At 37.5% G+C, this 25,000-nt stretch overlaps 1 protein-coding gene across 1 annotated transcript in view; it reads left to right on the top strand.

The window, feature by feature from the left end:
• Positions 1-5,020: 5,020 nt before the first annotated feature.
• Positions 5,021-25,000, top strand: part of LOC144450356 (ceramide synthase 1-like) — a 51,014-nt gene continuing 31,034 nt past the window's right edge. The window contains exons 1-2 of the mRNA XM_078140958.1: positions 5,021-5,278; positions 14,151-14,310. Coding sequence (XP_077997084.1) covers positions 5,021-5,278; positions 14,151-14,310 — 418 coding nt within the window. The remainder of the gene's footprint in view (positions 5,279-14,150; positions 14,311-25,000) is intronic.

The following is a 25,000-nucleotide window of genomic DNA, read 5'->3' as shown; positions in this document are numbered from 1 at the left end:
TTTACACTCAAACTGCTGGAATATTTGACAATTTTACACTCAAACTGCTGGAATATTTGACAATTTTACATTCAAACTGCTGGAATATTGGATTTATGTACAATTTTACACTCAAACTGCTGGAATATTTGACAATTTTACAGTCAAACTGCTGGAATATTTGACAATTTTACACTCAAACTGCTGGAATATTTGACAATTTTACACTCAAACTGCTGGAATATTGGATTTATGTACAATTTTACACTCAAACTGCTGGAATATTTGACAATTTTACACTCAAACTGCTGGAATATTTGACAATTTTACACTCAAACTGCTGGAATATTTGACAATTTTACACTCAAACTGCTGGAATATTGGATTTATGTACAATTTTACAGTCAAACTGCTGGAATATTTGACAATTTTACACTCAAACTGCTGGAATATTTGACAATTTTACACTCAAACTGCTGGAATATTTGACAATTTTACACTCAAACTGCTGGAATATTTGACAATTTTACACTCAAACTGCTGGAATATAGGATTTATGTACAATTTTACACTCAAACTGCTGGAATATTTGACAATTTTACACTCAAACTGCTGGAATATTTGACAATTTTACACTCAAACTGCTGGAATATAGGATTTATGTACAATTTTACACTCAAACTGCTGGAATATTTGACAATTTTACACTCAAACTGCTGGAATATTTGACAATTTTACACTCAAACTGCTGGAATATTGGATTTATGTACAATTTTACAGTCAAACTGCTGGAATATTTGACAATTTTACACTCAAACTGCTGGAATATTTGACAATTTTACACTCAAACTGCTGGAATATTTGACAATTTTACACTCAAACTGCTGGAATATTTGACAATTTTACACTCAAACTGCTGGAATATTTGACAATTTTACACTCAAACTGCTGGAATATTTGACAATTTTACACTCAAACTGCTGGAATATTGGATTTATGTACAATTTTACACTCAAACTGCTGGAATATTTGACAATTTTACACTCAAACTGCTGGAATATTTGACAATTTTACACTCAAACTGCTGGAATATTTGACAATTTTACACTCAAACTGCTGGAATATTTGACAATTTTACACTCAAACTGCTGGAATATTGGATTTATGTACAATTTTACACTCAAACTGCTGGAATATTTGACAATTTTACACTCAAACTGCTGGAATATTTGACAATTTTACACTCAAACTGCTGGAATATTTGACAATTTTACAGTCAAACTGCTGGAATATTTGACAATTTTACACTCAAACTGCTGGAATATTGGATTTATGTACAATTTTACACTCAAACTGCTGGAATATTTGACAATTTTACACTCAAACTGCTGGAATATAGGATTTATGTACAATTTTAGTGAATGGTTTTGTTGAAATTTTATGAAATGTTATTAAAGTGGCCATATGGGGAGGATTGGGTATTTATTTTCGATTTTTAATTTACAAAACAATAATGGCTTCCTACTTGTCAAAGAATGTAGACTAAGTCAGTGTTTGTAACTCAGGACACTGACCAAAAAGGTAAAACACATTAAAGAAATTATTTTCATTGTACATACAATGACATCGATAACTTGATTACAAAGTTCTTCATTAGGGTTTCAATCCCAGGTTAAAGGCCAGGGTTTCATTCCCAGGTGTTTTACATTAGACATATCATATCATATCATATCATATCATATATCACATCACATCACATCACATCACATCACATCTCATCTCCACATCACATCACATCACATCACATCACATCACAGGCCATCACGGCACATCACATCACATCACATCACATCACAGCACATCACATCACATCACATCACAGCACAGCTCATCACAGCATATCACATCACAGCACATCACATCACATCACATCACATCACATCACAGCACATCACATCTCATCTCATCACATCACATCACATCACATCACATCACAGCACATCACAGCACATCACATCACATCACATCACATTACATTACATCACATCACATCACATCACATCACATCATATCACATCACATCACATCATATTACATCACATCACATCACAGCACAGCACATCACAGCACAGCACAGCGCATCGCATCACATCACATCACAGCACATCACATAACATCACTTCACATCACATTGCATCACATCACATCACATCATATCAGTTGTATGATACTAGGATATTGTTTTATTTTGGGCAAACTTTTTATAATGTTTCGTTCGACAACTGTTTCACACTTGGCTTTTAATCCGAACAGAAGTGGGCTTTCACAATAATATATGTATCATAACATCGAACCATAGTAGGAAGTAGGAACGCCCTCTGGTGGCGGCACGGTCGCTGCCATGACAATAATTACCGTTTACATTACACTGTCTCCTATTTTTAGATCGAGGTTCGAACTTGTGTCAATACAATTAAATGTTAAGGAGGTTTAAAAAATATATTTCTTAAAAACTACCTTGACGTAGCTTTGTGGTCAATTTTGCTGCAAGTCGCTTTCATTGTAACAAAGCTAGAATAGACGTGGATTATACACTGTACAGATGACGTCATATTTTACGTACACGTGACAGCTGTCTGTGCAATTTGATTTGGTGTCATATTTCGACGAACAATGCATGTTTGAACGGTGTGATAAACGTCGGTACATATGTAATAGTTTCTAATGTATTAAACGCAGATAGATTTTGGCGTGTACGCCTATGATACGATGTATGTGATATTTTTTTTTTTTACTTAATTAATTAATTTATTCATTTGCCATCCAACAGGCATTGCCCAATAACAAAAGGAGGGTTCAGTGTTAGAATACTCGGGGAAGACCTGTGTTGTTTGGTAGAGTCAGACTGAATGACACACTTCTTACTTACAGCGTGAATGGGTTCGAACCCAAGCCACGAATGCAGTGGTAAGAGGCAAGTGGTTTAACCACTCGGCCACCAATATATGATGATATATAGAACAATAGAGAACTATTGCTTGTCTGTCACGTGACTAATAATTCTTAAAATTAGGGAGTGTCCAGATTTTACTTCCAGGGGAGGGGGTGTATGTATGTATGTATGTATGTATGTATGTATGTATGTATGTATGTATGTGTGTGTGTGTGTGTGTGTGTGTGTATGTGTGTGTGTGTGTGTGTGTGTGTGTGTGTGTACAATTACAAAAGAGTACAAACCTCACAATTAACAAGAACATTTTGTTTTAAAGTGCCAACCCTTCTCTACCAACGAATAAAAGTTTCTATGTATAAACTTAAAAATAGCACCAATGGTTCTGAACAACTGTATGAAATGTACTGATATGAAGGAAGGTAAAATGAAAATATCTCTTTTGGACTTTAAGTCGTTTACACACACACACACACACACACACACACACACACACACACACACACACACATATTGCATCAGTACCATGCCTATAGAGTTTGAACCTTTGTTCAGTTGTGCTAAAAAAATACTAATACTTATAATAACTTATAAGGTTTTTGTGTATATACTTTTACAGGGTAAATCATTACACTGAAAAGAGAGAGAAGATAACCATTTCATGCACAATTGCAAGAACACCATATTTCCATTGGGCAATGCCGGTATACTTAATTTAAATACTTCACAATTACAACTGTTCTACTTTTTAGATACGTATTGAATACAACTTTAGTTCCAATGCCAGTTTGTGTTGCTCAGCTTGTCAACAATGCAAGTATAAATGTGAACATGTTTTATTGTTGGAAGGAATAGTCAAAAACTGAAATAATTTAACTATCAACATTTGTGCTTGTTGTTATACTTTGACTGATAGACAAGTTTTACTTCTATTTCAAGTATTAGGGGAATTCACTTGGCAAAAATATCAGATCAAAACATTTGGAAGAGAGCAACAGAAAAAAAATATAATGACTATGACTGGTTGAAGTTGTTCTTGAGTGGAACTCTTGAAAAAATGAAAGTGAAAGAGTTAGATAAATATCTTGATGAGCATTAATTATCAAAACAGAGAAAATTGAAAAGAGAAAAATTAGACATAATATCCACTAACATAATAGGAACACCAGAATTTAGCTCTAGAAATATGACTTCAAATGAAATTAAAATTAATATCATGGGTATGAGTGAAACAGATAGTAGTGACTCTGAGACTGACAGTGACACTTCTGTAATGCATGTTCTAGGCAGTGATGGAGACAATTGTGATACTGATAGCTCAGAAAATTCGTATTTATATATCAGATAACACTGATAGTGATGAAACAAGTCTTGCACATCGTCGCGGAAAGGTTTCTTTGAGAAGTGTCAGAATTGTAGGTCGATTTATGTTGCATTAAATAATCGTGATTTTTGTATGACCCCCCTTAGAAAATTTTGTAATTTTTGTTTAGTCCCCCTAATTTTTCATGGGAAAAAATTGACGCCCCCCCAAGTAAAATGTAGACACTCCCTTATTATTTCCGAATCATTACGTGTTTGACGTAATGATATTTCTGTAATAAGCAATAAGCCGACTATATATATATCAAACATATTGACATGGTGAAAGCTTCAATTTTATACATGCTAAATGACACTTTTGATAGAGCGAACAACGTCTGTACATAGCACGGGGTAATGTTAATTAACGATAAATGACTTAGACAATAGTGCATAATTGACAATGGTACTTTGGCTACTGAGGGCATTAAGAATGGAACGTCTGATTAGGACGATTCCATTATATCGGAAGGTAGTGATATCTACGTATTGAGTAAAATTGACAAATGTTTGTGTTATTTGTAAAGATTTTGATACTTGATTATGATTTTTGTTGTTTCTTGCTATTAGAGATTTTAATGAGTTATAAATTTTGAACCCAAAAATTATACCCAGTCGATGAAATGGGTGCATTGGGTAACACATACCCTCAACTTTTTTGGCATAATAGAACTGTCCAAGGCTGTGACACACCATACTTACTCCTTCCGTTCAGTACGGTTATACAAAATGACGGCCAGCGGAGGTGATGTCGATGCGACAACAGTTAGCGATACGGGTATTTTACCAATGCCCAGCTATCTGGGAATGTTACAGTCGATAACCACAGACCAGTGGGATCGTCTTAGTAATTTACCTGCAAATTTCAGTTATTTTGATCAGTTCTCCGAGTACTGTTTGTGGACGTCAAAAGACGTAGTCGCCACACTGGGATTCGCCGTAATGTGGACGCTCCTCCGATACATATTAAGTTCGTGTCTGTTTAAGGTAGGTGCGATAAAGATTATTTTTTCTGAAGACGATCCTTAGTATGTTATTTAAGTTAACAGCCATTTTACATATCTGTAAGACAAGCTTGGTGACTGGTGGAGTGCCTTCAGACAATGGTAAGCTAACACAATGACAGTTGCCGACACAATGCCCGAGATGTCGATCTCGTTTACAAGTCGACGTGCAAGACAAACGTTATAGGTGGACGGACACGGGAATTAAATGATGTGCGTTGTCTCTCCCTACTTATACCAGTTAGTTGCTTGGTTAATCGTAATTCTAGGTTCAAATTATTCTCTAACTTACTACATGGTGGTGTGAGATCGATCGAGCGAAGTCTGAAGTACGCCTGGTCGGGTTCAATCACTCTTATCGACCATTTATTGTGTGTACGAAATAATCACTTATGTCAACATACTACTGTTACATTTGTCGCCGTTAAGATCTTTGGGACAGCAATTTACATTTTAAAATCAACACACCAAAACCGGCCGATTGCTTAATTAGGTTACGATATGACCACGTGGTATGGTACCAACACAAAAGACAACGCGGAAGTCAAGCGACGCCCTTCTCGCTACATTTCTATGTAATAACGTAGTCGTCACGTGACTTGTTGATGTGTCCTTGTATCATGAAGCAATGTCATTTTGGTGTGTGTCATGGTACATTAGTGTGTGTCATGTCGTTAGTCATCGCAGCCATAGCTAAAAGTAGGTCAACATTTAGGACTAATTACTAATGGACATTAGCAGAGGCTATTCCTTATACCACTGAATCCCAATGACATTCCCTCTGGTGTATCCCAATGACATTCCCTCTGGTGTATCCCAATGACATTCCCTCTGGTATATCCCAATGACATTCCCTCTGGTATATCCCAATGACATTCCCTCTGGTATATCCCAATGACATTCCCTCTGGTATATCCCAATGACATTCCCTCTGGTGTATCCCAATGACATTCCCTCTGGTATATCCCAATGACATTCCCTCTGGTGTATCCCAATGACATTCCCTCTGGTATATCCCAATGACATTCCCTCTGGTATATCCCAATGACATTCCCTCTGGTGTATCCCAATGACATTCCATCTGGTATATCCCAATGACATTCCCTCTGGTGTATCCCAATGACATTCCATCTGGTGTATCCCAATGACATTCCCTCTGGTATATCCCAATGACATTCCATCTGGTGTATCCCAATGACATTCCATCTGGTGTATCCCAATGACATTCCCTCTGGTATATCCCAATGACATTCCCTCTGGTGTATCCCAATGACATTCCCTCTGGTGTATCCCAATGACATTCCCCCTGGTATATCCCAATGACATTCCATCTGGTGTATCCCAATGACATTCCCTCTGGTATATCCCAATGACATTCCCTCTGGTGTATCCCAATGACATTCCCTCTGGTATATCCCAATGACATTCCATCTGGTGTATCCCAATGACATTCCCTCTGGTGTATCCCAATGACATTCCCCCTGGTATATCCCAATGACATTCCATCTGGTGTATCCCAATGACATTCCCTCTGGTATATCCCAATGACATTCCATCTGGTGTATCCCAATGACATTCCCTCTGGTGTATCCCAATGACATTCCATCTGGTGTATCCCAATGACATTCCATCTGGTATATCCCAATGACATTCCATCTGGTGTATCCCAATGACATTCCATCTGGTATATCCCAATGACATTCCATCTGGTGTATCCCAATGACATTCCCTCTGGTATATCCCAATGACATTCCATCTGGTGTATCCCAATGACATTCCCTCTGGTGTATCCCAATGACATTCCATCTGGTGAATCCCAATGACATTCCATCTGGTGTATCCCAATGACATTCCATCTGGTGTATCCCAATGACATTCCCTCTGGTATATCCCAATGACATTCCCTCTGGTCTATCCCAATGACATTACATCTGGTATATCCCAATGATATTCCATCTGGTGTATCCCAATGACATTCCCTCTGGTATATCCCAATGACATTCCCTCTGGTGTATCCCAATGACATTCCATCTGGTGTATCCCAATGACATTACATCTGGTATATCCCAATGACATTCCATCTGGTGTATCACAATGACATTCCATCTGGTATATCCCAATGACATTCCATCTGGTATATCCCAATGACATTCCATCTGGTATATCCCAATGACATTCCATCTGGTGTATCCCAATGACATTCCATCTGATGTATCCCAATGACATTACCTCTGGTATATCCCAATGACATTCCATCTGGTATATCCCAATGACATTCCATCTGGTATATCCCAATGACATTCCATCTGGTGTATCCCAATGACATTCCCTCTGGTGTATCCCAATGACATTCCATACAAGTACTGTTCATTACATTTGGATAGACCATGGATAGACCATGGATCTATTATTGATCTATTATGTCAATAATAGATCCATGGATAGACATTCTTCACTCACTGTTCTTTGTACATTGATGTATGCAGAGTAAATAAACACCTTCCAACAGCTAACACCCAGCGGTCCGGGGGGGGGGGGGGGGGGGTTCAATGATTTTTGTGTAAGTATTTTGATACTTAAATCAAAGAAAAGACCAAATTTATTAAAATATTCTTGTATGATTTTACAACTGAAGTATTGTATCAATTCAAAATGTGTCAAATACTTGTATCAACTGTCAGTCATTCACAGTTTGTCCACACTGTGGTCTCCACACTATCATCTCCACACTATCGTCTCCACACTATGGTCTCCACACTATCGTCTCCACACTATCATCTCCACACTATGGTCTCCACACTATCATCTCCACACTATGGTCTCCACACTATCATCTCCACACTATCGTCTCCACACTATGGTCTCCACACTGTCATCTCCACACTATCATCTCCACACTATCGTCTCCACACTATCATCTCCACACTATGGTCTCCACACTATCATCTCCACACTATGGTCTCCACACTATGGTCTCCACACTATCATCTCCACACTATCGTCTCCACACTATGGTCTCCACACTATCATCTCCACACTATGGTCTCCACACTATCATCTCCACACTATGGTCTCCACACTATGGTCTCCACACTATCATCTCCACACTATGGTCTCCACACTCAATTTCTCCTGTATGTGCAGCTGCCAACATAACGCTCATCCTGATTGGCCAATCGAAAGCGCGGTATTCAAACGTGATTGCCTATTACACAGGTTCAGATGTGGGAAGGCAGCGATCACTCAGAACAAAACAAACAACACAAAATGATGTACATGTAGAGGTAAATAAACACTAGTGAGTAATGTCACTAGTAAGTGATGTCACTAGTAAGTAATGTCACTAGTAAGTGATGTCACTAGTAAGTGATGTCACTAGTAAGTAATGTCACTAGTAAGTGATGTCACTAGTAAGTGATGTCACTAGTAAGTAATGTCACTAGTAAGTGATGTCACTAGTAAGTGATGTCACAAGTGAGTAATGTCACTAGTAAGTGATGTCACTAGTAAGTGATGTCACTAGTAAGTAATGTCACTAGTAAGTGAATGTCACTAGTAAGTGATGTCACTAGTAAGTAATGTCACTAGTAAGTGATGTCACTAGTAAGTGATGTCACAAGTGAGTAATGTCACTAGTAAGTGATGTCACTAGTAAGTGATGTCACTAGTAAGTAATGTCACTAGTAAGTGAATGTCACTAGTAAGTAATGTCACTAGTAAGTAATGTCACTAGTAAGTGATGTCACTAGTGAGTGATGTCACAAGTGAGTAATGTCATTAGTAAGTGATGTCACTAGTAAGTGATGTCACTAGTAAGTAATGTCACTAGTAAGTGATGTCACAAGTGAGTGATGTCACTAGTAAGTGATGTCACTAGTAAGTAATGTCACTAGTAAGTGATGTCACAAGTGAGTAATGTCACTAGTAAGTGATGTCACTAGTAAGTAATGTCACTAGTAAGTGATGTCACTAGTAAGTGATGTCACAAGTGAGTAATGTCACTAGTAAGTGATGTCACTAGTAAGTGATGTCACTAGTAAGTAATGTCACTAGTAAGTGAATGTCACTAGTAAGTGATGTCACTAGTAAGTAATGTCACTAGTAAGTGATGTCACTAGTAAGTGATGTCACAAGTGAGTAATGTCACTAGTAAGTGATGTCACTAGTAAGTGATGTCACTAGTAAGTAATGTCACTAGTAAGTGAATGTCACTAGTAAGTAATGTCACTAGTAAGTAATGTCACTAGTAAGTGATGTCACTAGTGAGTGATGTCACAAGTGAGTAATGTCATTAGTAAGTGATGTCACTAGTAAGTGATGTCACTAGTAAGTAATGTCACTAGTAAGTGATGTCACAAGTGAGTGATGTCACTAGTAAGTGATGTCACTAGTAAGTAATGTCACTAGTAAGTGATGTCACAAGTGAGTAATGTCACTAGTAAGTGATGTCACTAGTAAGTGATGTCACAAGTAAGTGATGTCACTAGTAAGTGATGTCACTAGTAAATAATGTCACTAGTAAGTGATGTCACTAGTAAGTAATGTCACTAGTAAGTGATGTCACAAGTGAGTAATGTCACTAGTAAGTGATGTCACTAGTAAGTAATGTCACTAGTAAGTGATGTCACTAGTAAGTGATGTCACTAGTAAATAATGTCACTAGTAAGTGATGTCACTAGTAAGTGATGTCACTAGTAAGTGATGTCACTAGTAAGTGATGTCACTAGTAAGTGATGTCACTAGTGAGTGATGTCACTAGTAAGTGATGTCACTACTGAGTGATGTCACTACTGAGTGATGTCACTAGTGAGTGATGTCACTAGTGAGTAATGTCACTAGTAAGTAATGTCACTAGTAAGTTTCAATCAATCAATTAATCAGTTTATTTCAGAACAATATGGCCACAGGCCCAAAGAGCAAACAATAATGCAAACGTTTCAGTTTATAGAGGGAAATTCCTCTATTTTTCATTGCAAAATAAATAAATGAAGCTAAGTTATTTAGATAAGTTATATTATCTGAATTCAAAAGTGAAATGAACTTATCATAGGAAGGGTTTAAACAAAACCACCTTGGTAACATTTCTTTACGAAGGTCCTTGTAGAACGGACAAATTGCTAAGAAATGATACTCGTCCTCAATACAGTACAAATTATGTGTAATACAGTATTTGTAAAATCTTTGGACAGCAGGAATGTTTTCATGTCGTCCCCTCTCAATTTGCAAAGGATGCAAAGAGCAGCGAAATCTTGACAGTGCTGTTCTAAATTTACACATTTTAACACAACTTAAATATCTCTCTGGTTCAAGCATTGATTTGAAAGTGTGGTAGGAACGAAGCCTAGGAGATGATTCAAAATCTTCATGCCAGATCTGACCTAAGCACAGTCTTTTAACCTTTGGGTGAATTCAGACAAAAACTGACTAGTGGAGCCTACACCCTGGTTCAACCATGCATGGCCGAATCCAAGGTGGCAAATTAAAGATTTAACGTTAAAAGCCCAGTTGACCGATTTTATACTCCTTTCTTCTTCTAATCTTTTCAACATAATGTAGCATTTGTAGGGGTATCTATCAGTGTCCATTTGTAGTATTTTCAACCAATAGCTCACACATCTTTTAAAATACATGACACAGATGGGAATTCTACCACACTCTCCTATTGTTGTTAAATCATTTATTTTCCCACTAACATTCAAAAGAAATTTACAGATCTGATAATGAACTTGTTTAACCTGGGGGGGGGGGGGGGAATTTTCATAACCCCAAATTTCACTACCATACAGTAAAATAGGTGTAACATAAGTATCAAAAAGTTTGAAAGAGTCGGACATGGACATTCCTCCCAGCTTCCTTAGCAAAGTCTTAAGTTGAAACATGGCCTTCCTTCCTTGTGAAGCCTGGTTTTTCTTAGTTGGGCTCCAACTAAGCCTTGACGAAAAAATTTGGCTTAAATACTTGTAGTGAGGAACGACATTAATTGGTCGGTTTCCCAAGAACCATCTTTCAGTTTTCTTTAGACAACCTCCCCTAGCTGCGGAACACCACAATTTGAGTTTTGTCTAAATTTACACTCACACCCCAATGAGAACAAAAAAACTGTAGCTGATTAATTTGTCTTTGAGTGTGAATTGGCATGTCCGATCCCTCAGCCACATCATCGGCATACATTAAGATATCGAGGTTTTGAACTTCTTCATCGATATAAACACCTTCACAACCAACCTTATTTGTGTAAGAAACCAGGTCATTAATGAATAAAGAAAACAAGACAGGACTAAGCATACAGCCTTGACGCGTCCCAATTGTACACCTAAAATAGTCAGTAATACCAGCCGGCGTATTTACACAAGACCGTAAGCTCCTATACATTGATCTCAGAACAGAAAGAAATTTACTATGTATACCATATCTAATCAGTTTGTCCCATAATAAATCATGTTGAATAGAATCAAATGCCTTTGAAAAGTCAATGAAAATACAATAAAACCTTCCCTTCTTCATAGTAAGATACTTGGCTGCCATAGCTTGAAGCGTAAATATATTGTCCACAGTACTGTAACCGCGACGAAAGCCACCCTGCGCTTCCGATATAATTTTATTTTGATAGCACCAATTTTCCAAACAAAATTCAAAATTTTGGTGAATATTTTACTCATTACTAGAAGAAGGGAGATGCCCCTGTAATTATTTACATCGCTAAGACTTCCCTTTTTATGTAGTGGCGTAATAATAGCTTTACTCCAGCTTGCAGGGAAATTACCGCTAGAGAAAATGTTGTTGAATAAAAGGTTTAACACTGTACTCAGTCGAAAAGTAGACTTTGTTTAAACAACTCAATAACTTGCCCGTCATGACCAGGTGCTTTGTTATTTGGCATACAACGAATGGCTTTCATAATTTCATCTAAAGAAATTGTTGCATTGAGGTCATTGGGAACATTGTCATCACAGCAGTCACAATGTTGATTGTGATTCTCATTTCGCGTTGTGACGGTTTCACGAAACGCAGTATCAATGTGAGATGACGTAGTGTTGTTAAGCAGTCCATGAAAATAATTATACCACTGGTCAGTTGTAATATCACCAGAAGACGATACTTTACGTCTCAAGTTATGTAACAATCCCCAGAACTTAACTGGATCATGTTTACTTTCTTTCGTCGACAGATAGCTTTGAAATTATTCTTAGCGGCTCTATATAAGAACAAGTCATTTACATTAAGTCTAAATTTATTAAGGGAGTCTATATTTTTCATTCTTGGCCACTCTACAGTCTTTGCCCCACCATACTGGTTGAGATCGTTCACGATTTCTTAGTATATTAGACGATTTCATTCCCGATGCTGCATAATCAAATATATCACTGATCGTCTGTATTGCTTGATCTATATTGTCATTCGTGATATACTCAGAAGCACCTACAAGAAGTTGTTTTGTTGTTTTGTTGTTTTGTTGATTTGTTGAAGTCAAATTCATCCAAAGTGTGATATGCAAATTAGGTCAGGAAAAAAAACGTAACTTTCAGTAAAATATTATGGGTAATAGGTAAATGAATAAACATTCAAAAAAGTATACTAATATGCCTAGCAACAAGACCATGCCCATAGCAACTATCAAAAAAGACCATGCCCATACATTGTACATGTAGCAACTATCAAATAAAACAACACCCATAGCAACTATCAAATAAGACAATGCCCATAACACCTATCAAACAAGACCATGCCCATAACAACTATGAAATTAGACAAAGCCCATAGCAACTATCAAATAATACCATGCCCATAACAACTATCAAACAAGACCATGCCCATAACAACTATGAAATTAGACAAAGCCCATAGCAACTATCAAATGATACCATGCCCATAACAACTATCAAACAAGACCATGCCCATAACAACTATGAAATTAGACAAAGCCCATAGCAACTATCAAATAATACCATGCCCATAACAACTATCAAACAAGACCATGCCCATAACAACAATGAAATTAGGCAAAGCCCATAGCAACTATCAAATAATACCATGCCCATAACAACTATCAAACAAGACCATGCCCATAACAACTATGAAATTAGACAAAGCCCATAGCAACTATCAAATAATACCATGCCCATAACAACTATCAAAAAAGACCATGCCCATAACAACTATCAAACAAGACCATGCCCATAACAACTATGAAATTAGACAAAGCCCATAGCAACTATCAAATAATACCATGCCCATAGCAACTATCAAACAAGACCATGCCCATAACATTTATGAAATTAGACAAAGCCCATAGCAACTATCAAATAATACCATGCCCATAACAACTATCAAACAAGACCATGCCCATAACAACTATCAAACAAGACCATGCCCATAACAACTATCAAATTAGACAAAGCCCATAGCAACTATCAAATAATACCATGCCCATAACAACTATCAAACAAGACCATGCCCATAACAACTATGAAATTAGACAAAGCCCATAGCAACTATCAAATAATACCATGCCCATAACAACTATCAAATAAGACCATGCCCATAACAACTATCAAATAATACCATGCCCATAACAACTATCAAATAATACCATGCCCATAACAACTATCAAATAATACCATGCCCATAACAACTATCAAATAAGACTATACCCATAGCAACTGCACAGATAACAAATATGGATTGGCATGTTGATAGATATTGTTTTTTTTTGAATATCACAAGTTTTGCAGTTGTGCTAGAACACCATTGTTGTTTTATTTTGCATGTATACACAACCTTTTAGCATTTCTCTAATACAAGTATGTACTTATCAACTATTAATTCTAATTCTCTTGTCGGTCTTTTCTTAACAGCCAGTCTACAATAAAATGCATTTGGATCCCAAGGCAGCGGAGAAAATCCCAGAATGTTCTTTCAAAGCAGTGTGGTACCTTTGTTCTGTCTTATATACCTACCATGTACTATTCAACAAAGACTACACCATATTTCAGGACCCTCCCAATATATTTTCAGGTAAGTCAGTAAAACAATAATGTTACAGACAGTAACCTCCAAAGACTGTAAAGTTACAGACAGTAACCACCAATAACCGTAAAGTTACAGACAGTAACCACCAATAACCGTAAAGTTACAGACATAACCACCAATAACCGTAAAGTTACAGACAGTAACCACCATACACCATAAAGTTACAGACACTGACCACCAAAGACCATAAAGTTACAGAAGTGAACGTTACAGACATAGCCACTAAAGACCGTAAAGTACATTGTGTAAATACCACTAGTATACGGACACATTGTGTAAATACCACTAGTATACAGGCACATTGTGTAAATACCACTAGTATACAGGCACATTGTGTAAATACCACTAGTATACAGACACATTGTGTAAATACCACTAGTATACAGGCACATTGTGTAAATACCACTAGTATACGGGCACATTGTGTAAATACCACTAGTATACAGGCACATTGTGTAAATACCACTAGTATACAGGCACATTGTGTAAATACCACTAGTATACAGGCACATTGTGTAAATACCACTAGTATACAGGCACATTGTGTAAATACCACTAGTATACAGGCACATTGTGTAAATACCACTAGTATACGGACACATTGTGTAAATACCACTAGTATACGGGCACATTGTGTAAATACCACTAGTATACGGACACATTGTGTAAATACCACTAGTATACGGACACATTGTGTAAATACCACTAGTATACAGGCACATTGTGTAAATACCACTAGTATACAGGCACATTGTGTAAATACCACTAGTATACAGGCACATTGTGTAAATACCACTAGTATACGGGCACATTGTGTAAATACCACTAGTATACAGACACATTATGTAAATACCACTAGTATACAGGCACATTATGTAAATACCACTAGTATACGGACACATTGTGTAAATACCACTAGTATACAGACACATTATGTAAATACCACTAGTATACAGGCACATTGTGTAAATACCACTAGTATACAGGCACATTGTGTAAATACCACTAGTATACAGGCACATTGTGTAAATACCACTAGTATACAGGCACATTGTGTAAATACCACTAGTATACAGGCACATTGTGTAAATACCACTAGTATACAGACACATTGTGTAAATACCACTAGTATACGGGCACATTGTGTAAATACCACTAGTATACGGGCACATTGTGTAAATACCACTAGTATACGGACACATTGTGTAAATACCACTAGTATACGGGCACATTGTGTAAATACCACTAGTATACAGGCACATTGTGTAAATACCACTAGTATACGGGCACATTGTGTAAATACCACTAGTATACAGACACATTGTGTAAATACCACTAGTATACAGGCACATTGTGTAAATACCACTAGTATACAGGCACATTGTGTAAATACCACTAGTATACAGGCACATTGTGTAAATACCACTAGTATACAGGCACATTGTGTAAATACCACTAGTATACAGGCACATTGTGTAAATACCACTAGTATACGGGCACATTGTGTAAATACCACTAGTATACAGACACATTGTGTAAATACCACTAGTATACGGACACATTGTGTAAATACCACTAGTGTACAGACACATTGTGTAAATACCACTAGTATACAGGCACATTGTGTAAATACCACTAGTATACAGACACATTATGTAAATACCACTAGTATACAGGCACATTATGTTAATACCACTAGTATACAGGCACATTGTGTAAATACCACTAGTATACAGACACATTGTGTAAATACCACTAGTATACAGACACATTGTGTAAATACCACTAGTATACGGACACATTGTGTAAATACCACTAGTATACAGGCACATTGTGTAAATACCACTAGTATACAGACACATTGTGTAAATACCACTAGTATACGGACACATTATGTAAATACCACTAGTATACAGACACATTGTGTAAATACCACTAGTATACAGGCACATTGTGTAAATACCACTAGTATACAGGCACATTGTGTAAATACCACTAGTATACGGACACATTATGTAAATACCACTAGTATACAGACACATTGTGTAAATACCACTAGTATACAGGCACATTGTGTAAATACCACTAGTATACAGGCACATTGTGTAAATACCACTAGTATACAGGCACATTGTGTAAATACCACTAGTATACGGGCACATTGTGTAAATACCACTAGTATACAGGCACATTGTGTAAATACCACTAGTATACAGACACATTGTGTAAATACCACTAGTATACGGACACATTGTGTAAATACCACTAGTATACAGGCACATTGTGTAAATACCACTAGTGTACAGGCACATTGTGTAAATACCACTAGTATACAGGCACATTGTGTAAATACCACTAGTATACAGGCACATTGTGTAAATACCACTAGTATACAGGCACATTGTGTAAATACCACTAGTATACAGGCACATTGTGTAAATACCACTAGTATACAGGCACATTGTGTAAATACCACTAGTATACAGGCACATTGTGTAAATACCACTAGTATACGGGCACATTGTGTAAATACCACTAGTATACAGGCACATTGTGTAAATACCACTAGTATACAGACACATTGTGTAAATACCACTAGTATACGGACACATTGTGTAAATACCACTAGTATACAGGCACATTGTGTAAATACCACTAGTGTACAGGCACATTGTGTAAATACCACTAGTATACAGGCACATTGTGTAAATACCACTAGTATACAGGCACATTGTGTAAATACCACTAGTATACAGGCACATTGTGTAAATACCACTAGTATACAGGCACATTGTGTAAATACCACTAGTATACAGGCACATTGTGTAAATACCACTAGTATACAGGCACATTATGTAAATACCACTAGTATACAGGCTCATTGTGTAAATACCACTAGTATACAGACACATTGTGTAAATACCACTAGTATACGGACACATTGTGTAAATACCACTAGTATACGGGCACATTGTGTAAATACCACTAGTATACGGACACATTGTGTAAATACCACTAGTATACGGACACATTGTGTAAATACCACTAGTATACAGGCACATTGTGTAAATACCACTAGTATACAGGCACATTGGCAAATTGCCATAGAAATGATTTCAGGCTGTTGTTGAAGAGTGGGTCAACATGGCAACATGATTATTGCTAACAGCATTTCAGCAAGTGAAAGAAGTATGTCATTGTCAGTGGTAACAATAATGGTTGCTAATGGTGACAATAATGCGATGTGCAGGGTAGAGAGATCGGTACATAGTGCATTGACCTTTGCAAACCAGTCATAATGACTCATACCTGCATACCATTACAGAGAGAGAGATCATGTGACAAGGTATGAGGTTACAGTTCAAATGTGACCTCGTTCCTGATCTAGGTCAATGTATTGTTGTCAAATTAAGATGATCACAATAGCTAGTCACAGTGTTTTTGCTAAGGTTTGGGAACCCCGGTAACAGAAAGGGGGAAAGAGGTAAAACTGGTAGTGCTTCCCATGCAATGTATCATAGTTTAGGTGGGGAACCCCGGTAAAATGATGTGGGAACCCCTGTAGATTTTACCTACTTACCGCCCTTAAATAAACACTGTAGTCATGATTGAATGTGACTGACTTAGTGGATTCAAGGGTTATTAAGGTCAAAGGTCAAAGATCATTATAACATGTACATATAATACATGTACTGTCAGACATAAAACAAGGACTTACTGTTTAGCAAAGAAAGTAATTAGTCATGTGTTCAGAGTCTACACTGTACAGCCAACGTAAGGCTTAGATTTATTATAGCTGTACTTATAATGTATGCTATACATGTACCTGTACCTGTACCTGTATCTGTACCTGTATCTGTATCTGTGTCTGTACCTGTATCTGTATCTGTATCTGTATCTGTACCTGTACCTGTATCTGTATCTGTATCTGTATCTGTATCTGTATCTGTATCTGTATCTGTATCTGTATCTGTATCTGTATCTGTACCTATATCTGTATATGTACCTGTACCTGTACCTGTACCTGTACCTGCACCTGCACCTGTACCTGTACCTGTACCTATATCTGTATATGTATCTGTACCTGTACCTGTACCTGTACCTGTACCTGTACCTGTATCTGTATATGTATCTGTACCTGTACCTGTACCTGTACCTGTACCTGTACCTGTACCTGTATCTATATCTGTATATGTATCTGTACCTGTACCTGTACCTGTACCTGTACCTGTACCTGTATCTGTATCTGTATCTGTATCTGTACCTGTACCTGTACCTGTACCTGTACCTGTACTGTACCTGTACCTGTACCTGTACCTGTACCTGTATCTGTATCTGTCCCTGTACCTGTATCTGTATCTGTATCTGTACCTGTACCTGTACCTGTACCTGCACATGTACCAGTACCTGTACCTGTACCTGTACCTGTATCTGTACTGTATCTGTACCTGTATCTGTACCTGTACCTGTACCTGTACCTGTACCTGTATATGTACCTGTACCTGTGTCTGTATATGTACCTAGCTGTACCTGTATATGTACCTGTACCTGTGTCTGTACCTGTATATGTACCTGTACCTGTATCTGTACCTGTATCTGTATCTGTACCTGTACCTGTATCTGTATCTGTATCTGTATCTGTATCTGTATCTGTACCTGTACCTGTACCTGTACCTGTACCTGTACCTGTACCTGTACCTGTATCTGTACCTGTACCTGTACCTGTACCTGTACCTGTACCTGTATCTGTACATGTACCTGTACCTGTACCTGTATCTGTACCTGTACCTGTACCTGTACCTATACCTGTATCTGTACATGTACCTGTACCTGTACCTGTATCTGTACCTGTACCTGTACCTGTACCTGTACCTGTACCTGTACCTGTACCTGTACCTGTACCTGTACCTGTACATGTATCTGTACCTGTACCTGTACCTGTACCTGTATCTGTATCTGTACCTGTACCTGTACCTGTACCTGTACCTGTACCTGTACCTGTACCTGTACCTGTACCTGTATCTGTACCTGTATGTGGTTTTCTAATGATTTACTGACAAAGTGAAATTGAAATATAGATGTAGAAGGTGGGTAATATTGTATGTAGAACACATACATGTAAACTAAGTTGTTGGGTACTACCCATAACACCAAAGTAAAGTGTTTTCTGTATGTATCACAATCATTTATAGCATCCATATCAAGTGTAAAAGTATATTGTTTCATTTGCTCATTGATCACATTAAAAAGGCCACATGCTACATGTGTCTGCTAAATAAACCAATTGAAACAGTATACAATGTACTTTTACACTTGATATGAATGCTATAAAGGAGTGTATCACATAGAGAAAGTGCTTTACTTCACTGACAGTGTTATACTCATTGTAATTAATTCACCCACAATGGCTATAAACCTTTCTGTTAGCAGAGTTGTAGTTTAGCCCATTTATACAGGTATAGCTATAAACCTTTCTGTTAGCAGAGTTGTAGTTTAGCCCATTTATACAGGTATAGCTATAAACCTTTCTGTTAGCAGAGTTGTAGTTTAGCCCATTTATACAGGTATGGCTATAAACCTTTCTGTTAGCAGAGTTGTAGTTTAGCCCATTTATACAGGTATAGCTATAAACCTTTCTGTTAGCAGAGTTGTAGTTTAGCCCATTTATACAGGTATGGCTATAAACCTTTCTGTTAGCAGAGTTGTAGTTTAGCCCATTTATACAGGTATTGCTATAAACCTTTCTGTTAGCAGAGTTGTAGTTTAGCCCATTTATACAGGTATGGCTATAAACCTTTCTGTTAGCAGAGTTGTAGTTTAGCCCATTTATACAGGTATTGCTATAAACCTTTCTGTTAGCAGAGTTGTAGTTTAGCCCATTTATACAGGTATTGCTATAAACCTTTCTGTTAGCAGAGTTGTAGTTTAGCCCATTTATACAGGTATGGCTATAAACCTTTCTGTTAGCAGAGTTGTAGTTTAGCCCATTTATACAGGTATTGTTATAAACCTTTCTGTTAGCAGAGTTGTAGTTTAGCCCATTTATACAGGTATTGCTATAAACCTTTCTGTTAGCAGAGTTGTAGTTTAGCCCATTTATACAGGTATTGCTATAAACCTTTCTGTTAGCAGAGTTGTAGTTTAGCCCATTTATACAGGTACAAGACATGATTCATAGATATAATAACATGGTGAATAGAATTAGGTTATCAACAGTGTAAACGTGCTGTGTATGTATTGTGTAGATGTGATTTGAAACGTCAGTAACCTATCAACCTATTCTATACTGTCACTATACAAGATCAACTTACTCACTGAAATAGAATTCAAAGCCTTTCATGGTGCTGTGTGCTGAAAAAATGTCCGGAGCCATTTCTTGGAGATATATATATATGATATGATATGTGTTTTATTGTCATATATATATACTGATACATATATAATGAAATGTGCGTTGATTTTGCGTGTAATGAAAAATTTACAAAAACAGTATTCTTTAGAGGACTCCTAACACGAAATTGATGCGTCAATAGAGAACTTAAATTGATTCATTAAGAGTGCGGACTGCAGTTGGGTAAAAGCTAAACAATGTGCGATTAGAACCTGATTTGATCGAACGGTACCGCTCACCTGAGCGCATAAGTTGGAATAAATTACGTGCTGGATGGAAATCGTCTTTTACAATTGACTGAGCTCTTTTCTTTACTTGAGCATTGTACAACTCATTAAGAGAAGGAAGTTGGCATCCAATGATGCTACTGGCAGTGTTAACGATTCGATTGAGACGTTTCCGGTCATCAACTGTGGCATTGCGATGATTGACAGTGTCAGGACACTCTCAATCACCGCTCGGTAGAACTTAATCAACAGTCCCTGGCTGACACGGAAACTTCTCAATCGTCTTAAGAAGAACAGTCTTTTCTGTGCTTTCTTCACAATATGATCAGTATTGATTTCCCATTTCAGATCGGCTGAGAGGTAAACACCGAGAAACTTAAAATACTGCAATATTTCAACCTCTGAATTGTTGATGACTAGAGGAACAATATCAGATGGATTCTTTCGAAAGTCCACAATAATCTCTTTGGTCTTTTTGACATTCAGTTCAAGATTGTTTTCAGAGCACCATGTTATGATAGAGTTCACTTCATTACGATATGATGTTTCATCGTTTTTGATTAATCCGCCCACGGTGGTGTATTAAGAACTAGAGATTGTGAATAATTATTTCCAATTTTAACAACTTGTGATCGATCTTATAAAAAATGTAACACCCATTTACAGATACTAGCAGTAAGTCCCAGCGATATTAGTTTGTCATGTTTTGAGATGCCTGGAACAATTTTTCCACCTTGGTACAGGGGCAACATACTATGGCATACATATGCACGTCAAATATGATCCATTATGGCCGCCTTGCAGCCATTTTGTTTGTGAATTTTCCCTGTCCAAAACCATAACTCAGACATGCTTAACTCAGACATGCTTGAACAGATCTCATTCAAAGTTGGTATTAGCACAGTATTCAATGACATACATGTGCATATCCATTTTCGTCAAGATACAATCCGATATGGCTGCCTGGCAGCCATTTTGTTGGCACAGTTTTCATGTCCAAAGCCATAATGCAGACATGATGCTTGAACAGGTCCCCCCCCCCCTCCATACCTGACCCATCCTTTATTAGTCACCATCGGATGAAGTCCGGGATGGGGACTTATGGATTGGGTTCCGTCTGTCCGTGCGTGCGTCCGTCCATCCGTCCGTCCGTCCGTCCGTCCGTCCGCAGCCGTTTCTTGGAGATGCCTGGACCAATTTTTTTCAAACTTGGTACAGGGGCAACATACAATGGCATACATATGCACGTCAATTTGTTTCATGATACAATCCAATATGGCCGCCTAGCAGCCATTTTGTTTGCAAATTTTCCCTGTCTAAAGCCATAACTCAGACATGCTTGAACAGATCTCATTCAAAGTTTGTATTAGGACAGTGTTCTATGGCATATATGTGCATATTCATTGTTGTCATGATACGATCCAATATGGCTGCCTGGCAGCCATTTTGTTTGCGAATTTTCCATGTCCAAAGCCATAACTCAGACATGCTTGAACAGATCTCATTCAAAGTTGGTATTAGGGCAGTGTTCTATGACATACATGTGCATATCCATTTTCATCGTGATACGATCCAATATGGCTGCCTGGCAGCCATTTTGTTTGTGAATTTTCCATGTCCAAAGCCATAACTCAGACATGCTTGAAAAGATCTCATTCAAAGTTGGTATTAGGACAGTGTTCTATGACATACATGTGCATATCCATTTTCATCGTGATAATGATCCCCCATACCCGACCAATCCTTTATTGTTGTAGGCATGTTCCATGTCCAACAAGCAGACACAACATATCTAAGTCTGTTTGATTTAGGTTCACAAGTGTTGTTGCGTGATCAGAGTAGTGATAATTCCTTAAAACCCAATCATAGCGGGGACTATGTCATTCTCAATGACTTGTTGTTGAATGGTTTATTCCATGACGTCATCTTGAAGAGTAGGCATGTCCCATGTCCAACGGGGAGACACAACATGATCTGAATTGAGGCACGTTCCATGTCCAACGAGCAGACACAACATATCTAAGTCTGTTTGATTTAGGTTCACAAGTGTTGTTGCATGATCAGAGTAGTGATATCAAGAAATCGAAACACTGAGTAAACACTGAAAGAAGACAAAACCGCTCTGTGTCACTGTGTGGATGGAAATTGAAATAAAGCAATTTATACATAGTTTTCAAGAGGGATAGTTGTCCGACAAAACTTTCTGCTATGATGAATTTGTGAGTGTACATTCGCTAAGAGTTTGAAAGCTACATCAGCTGTTGACACAGACGATGAATCTGACTTTGGATTATGTGATTCAGAATTTAGTGAATCGTACAGAGAGGAAGGAGAGGACTGTGATCTCTTAGAGATTGCAGATAATGTAGATTTATTGATTCATTCACCAATATTATCTACAATCTATGGATATGTATTTGGAATGAATACATTCAGCCACATAGTCTCTGGGTTCATAGTTACAAATGAAAATCTCTAGTCACAAAGTCAAAAATTACTTGGCTGCGAATCCAAAATTGGATGAAATTGATTGATGAAATAAAAGTGTAGATACAGGTTGTGAATGTGAACTGTATTGAATATGGACCAGCAGTTTTCCTTAAGGACCAGCAGTATTTGCTACATGTTGGTCCTTATGACCAGTAGTCATTTTCCCTTAAGTTCACACACTGATCAGCATGTGGGTAAACATTTTTAAAAACTGTATAGTTGTGCTACAACACTATTGCCACTGTTGTTTTTTGTTAGACCTTATATAGATAAATTGTGTAATAAATAATATTTAAAAATAACATGGTATGTCTGTAGAAGTAAGACAAATAAGAAAACATAAATCTAACACATCCTACATAAATTCTTTCATATCGACTGAAAATTGCTCGATAAACAAGTTTTTAAAAAAATATGCGTAATTACTGAAAGATTCTGAAAAAAGTAAAATAATAAATAATGAAATAATAAAATATTATAATTGTGGTTGCTATGCTTGGCTAGATAAATGAGTTGTAAAATGACCGACGACCTTAAAAGATGATGTGATGAAACAAGATTTGAATTAGATACATTGTACAAACATGTACATGTAGATACATCAATATATGGTTCAGCAATTCATTTCTGTAGAACATAGAGTGAAAGTTTGCACAGGTCATAGGTCGTAGGTCATAGGTCAGCTTTCACCGTTCAATTTATTTCTTGCGTATCCTATCATCATTAGGTTTGAACATAATAGACATTAACCCTTCCAGTTGCTAACACATACTGGTGTAGTGTTAGTGTTAGCCTAGTGTTAGCACTGAGCTAGTCTGGTGTTAACATAGGACTGGTATAGACATTAACCCTTCCAGTTGCTAACACATACTGGTGTAGTGTTAGTGTTAGCCTAGTGTTAGCACTGAGTTAGTCTGGTGTTAACATAGGACTGGTACAGACATTAACCCTTCCAGTTGCTAACACATACTGGTGAGGTGTTAGTGTCAGTCTAGTGTTAGCACTGAGTTAGTCTGGTGTTAACATAGGACTGGTGTAGACATTAACCCTTCCAGTTACTAACACATACTGGTGAGGTGTTAGTGTCAGTCTAGTGTTAGCACTGAGCTAGTCTGGTGTTAACATAGGACTGGTACAGACATTAACCCTTCCAGTTGCTAACACATACTGGTGAGGTGTTAGTGTCAGCCTTGTGTTAGCACTGAGTTAGTCTGGTGTTAACATAGGACTGGTACAGACATTAACCCTTCCAGTTGCTAACACATACTGGTGAGGTGTTAGTGTCAGCCTTGTGTTAGCACTGACCTAGTCTGGTGTTAACATAGGACTGGTACAGACATTAACCCTTCCAGTTGCTAACACATACTGGTGAGGTGTTAGTGTCAGCCTTGTGTTAGCACTGAGTTAGTCTGGTGTTAACATAGGACTGGTACAGACATTAACCCTTCCAGTTGCTAACACATACTGGTGAGGTGTTAGTGTCAGCCTTGTGTTAGCACTGAGCTAGTCTGGTGTTAACATAGGACTGGTGTAGACATTAACCCTTCCAGTTGCTAACACATACTGG

This window comes from Glandiceps talaboti, chromosome 19 (assembly GCF_964340395.1).
Source record: "Glandiceps talaboti chromosome 19, keGlaTala1.1, whole genome shotgun sequence".
NCBI lineage: Eukaryota > Metazoa > Hemichordata > Enteropneusta > Spengelidae > Glandiceps > Glandiceps talaboti.
The sequence above is the reverse complement of the archived record's forward strand: the minus strand, read 5'-3'. Positions and strand labels throughout refer to the sequence as shown.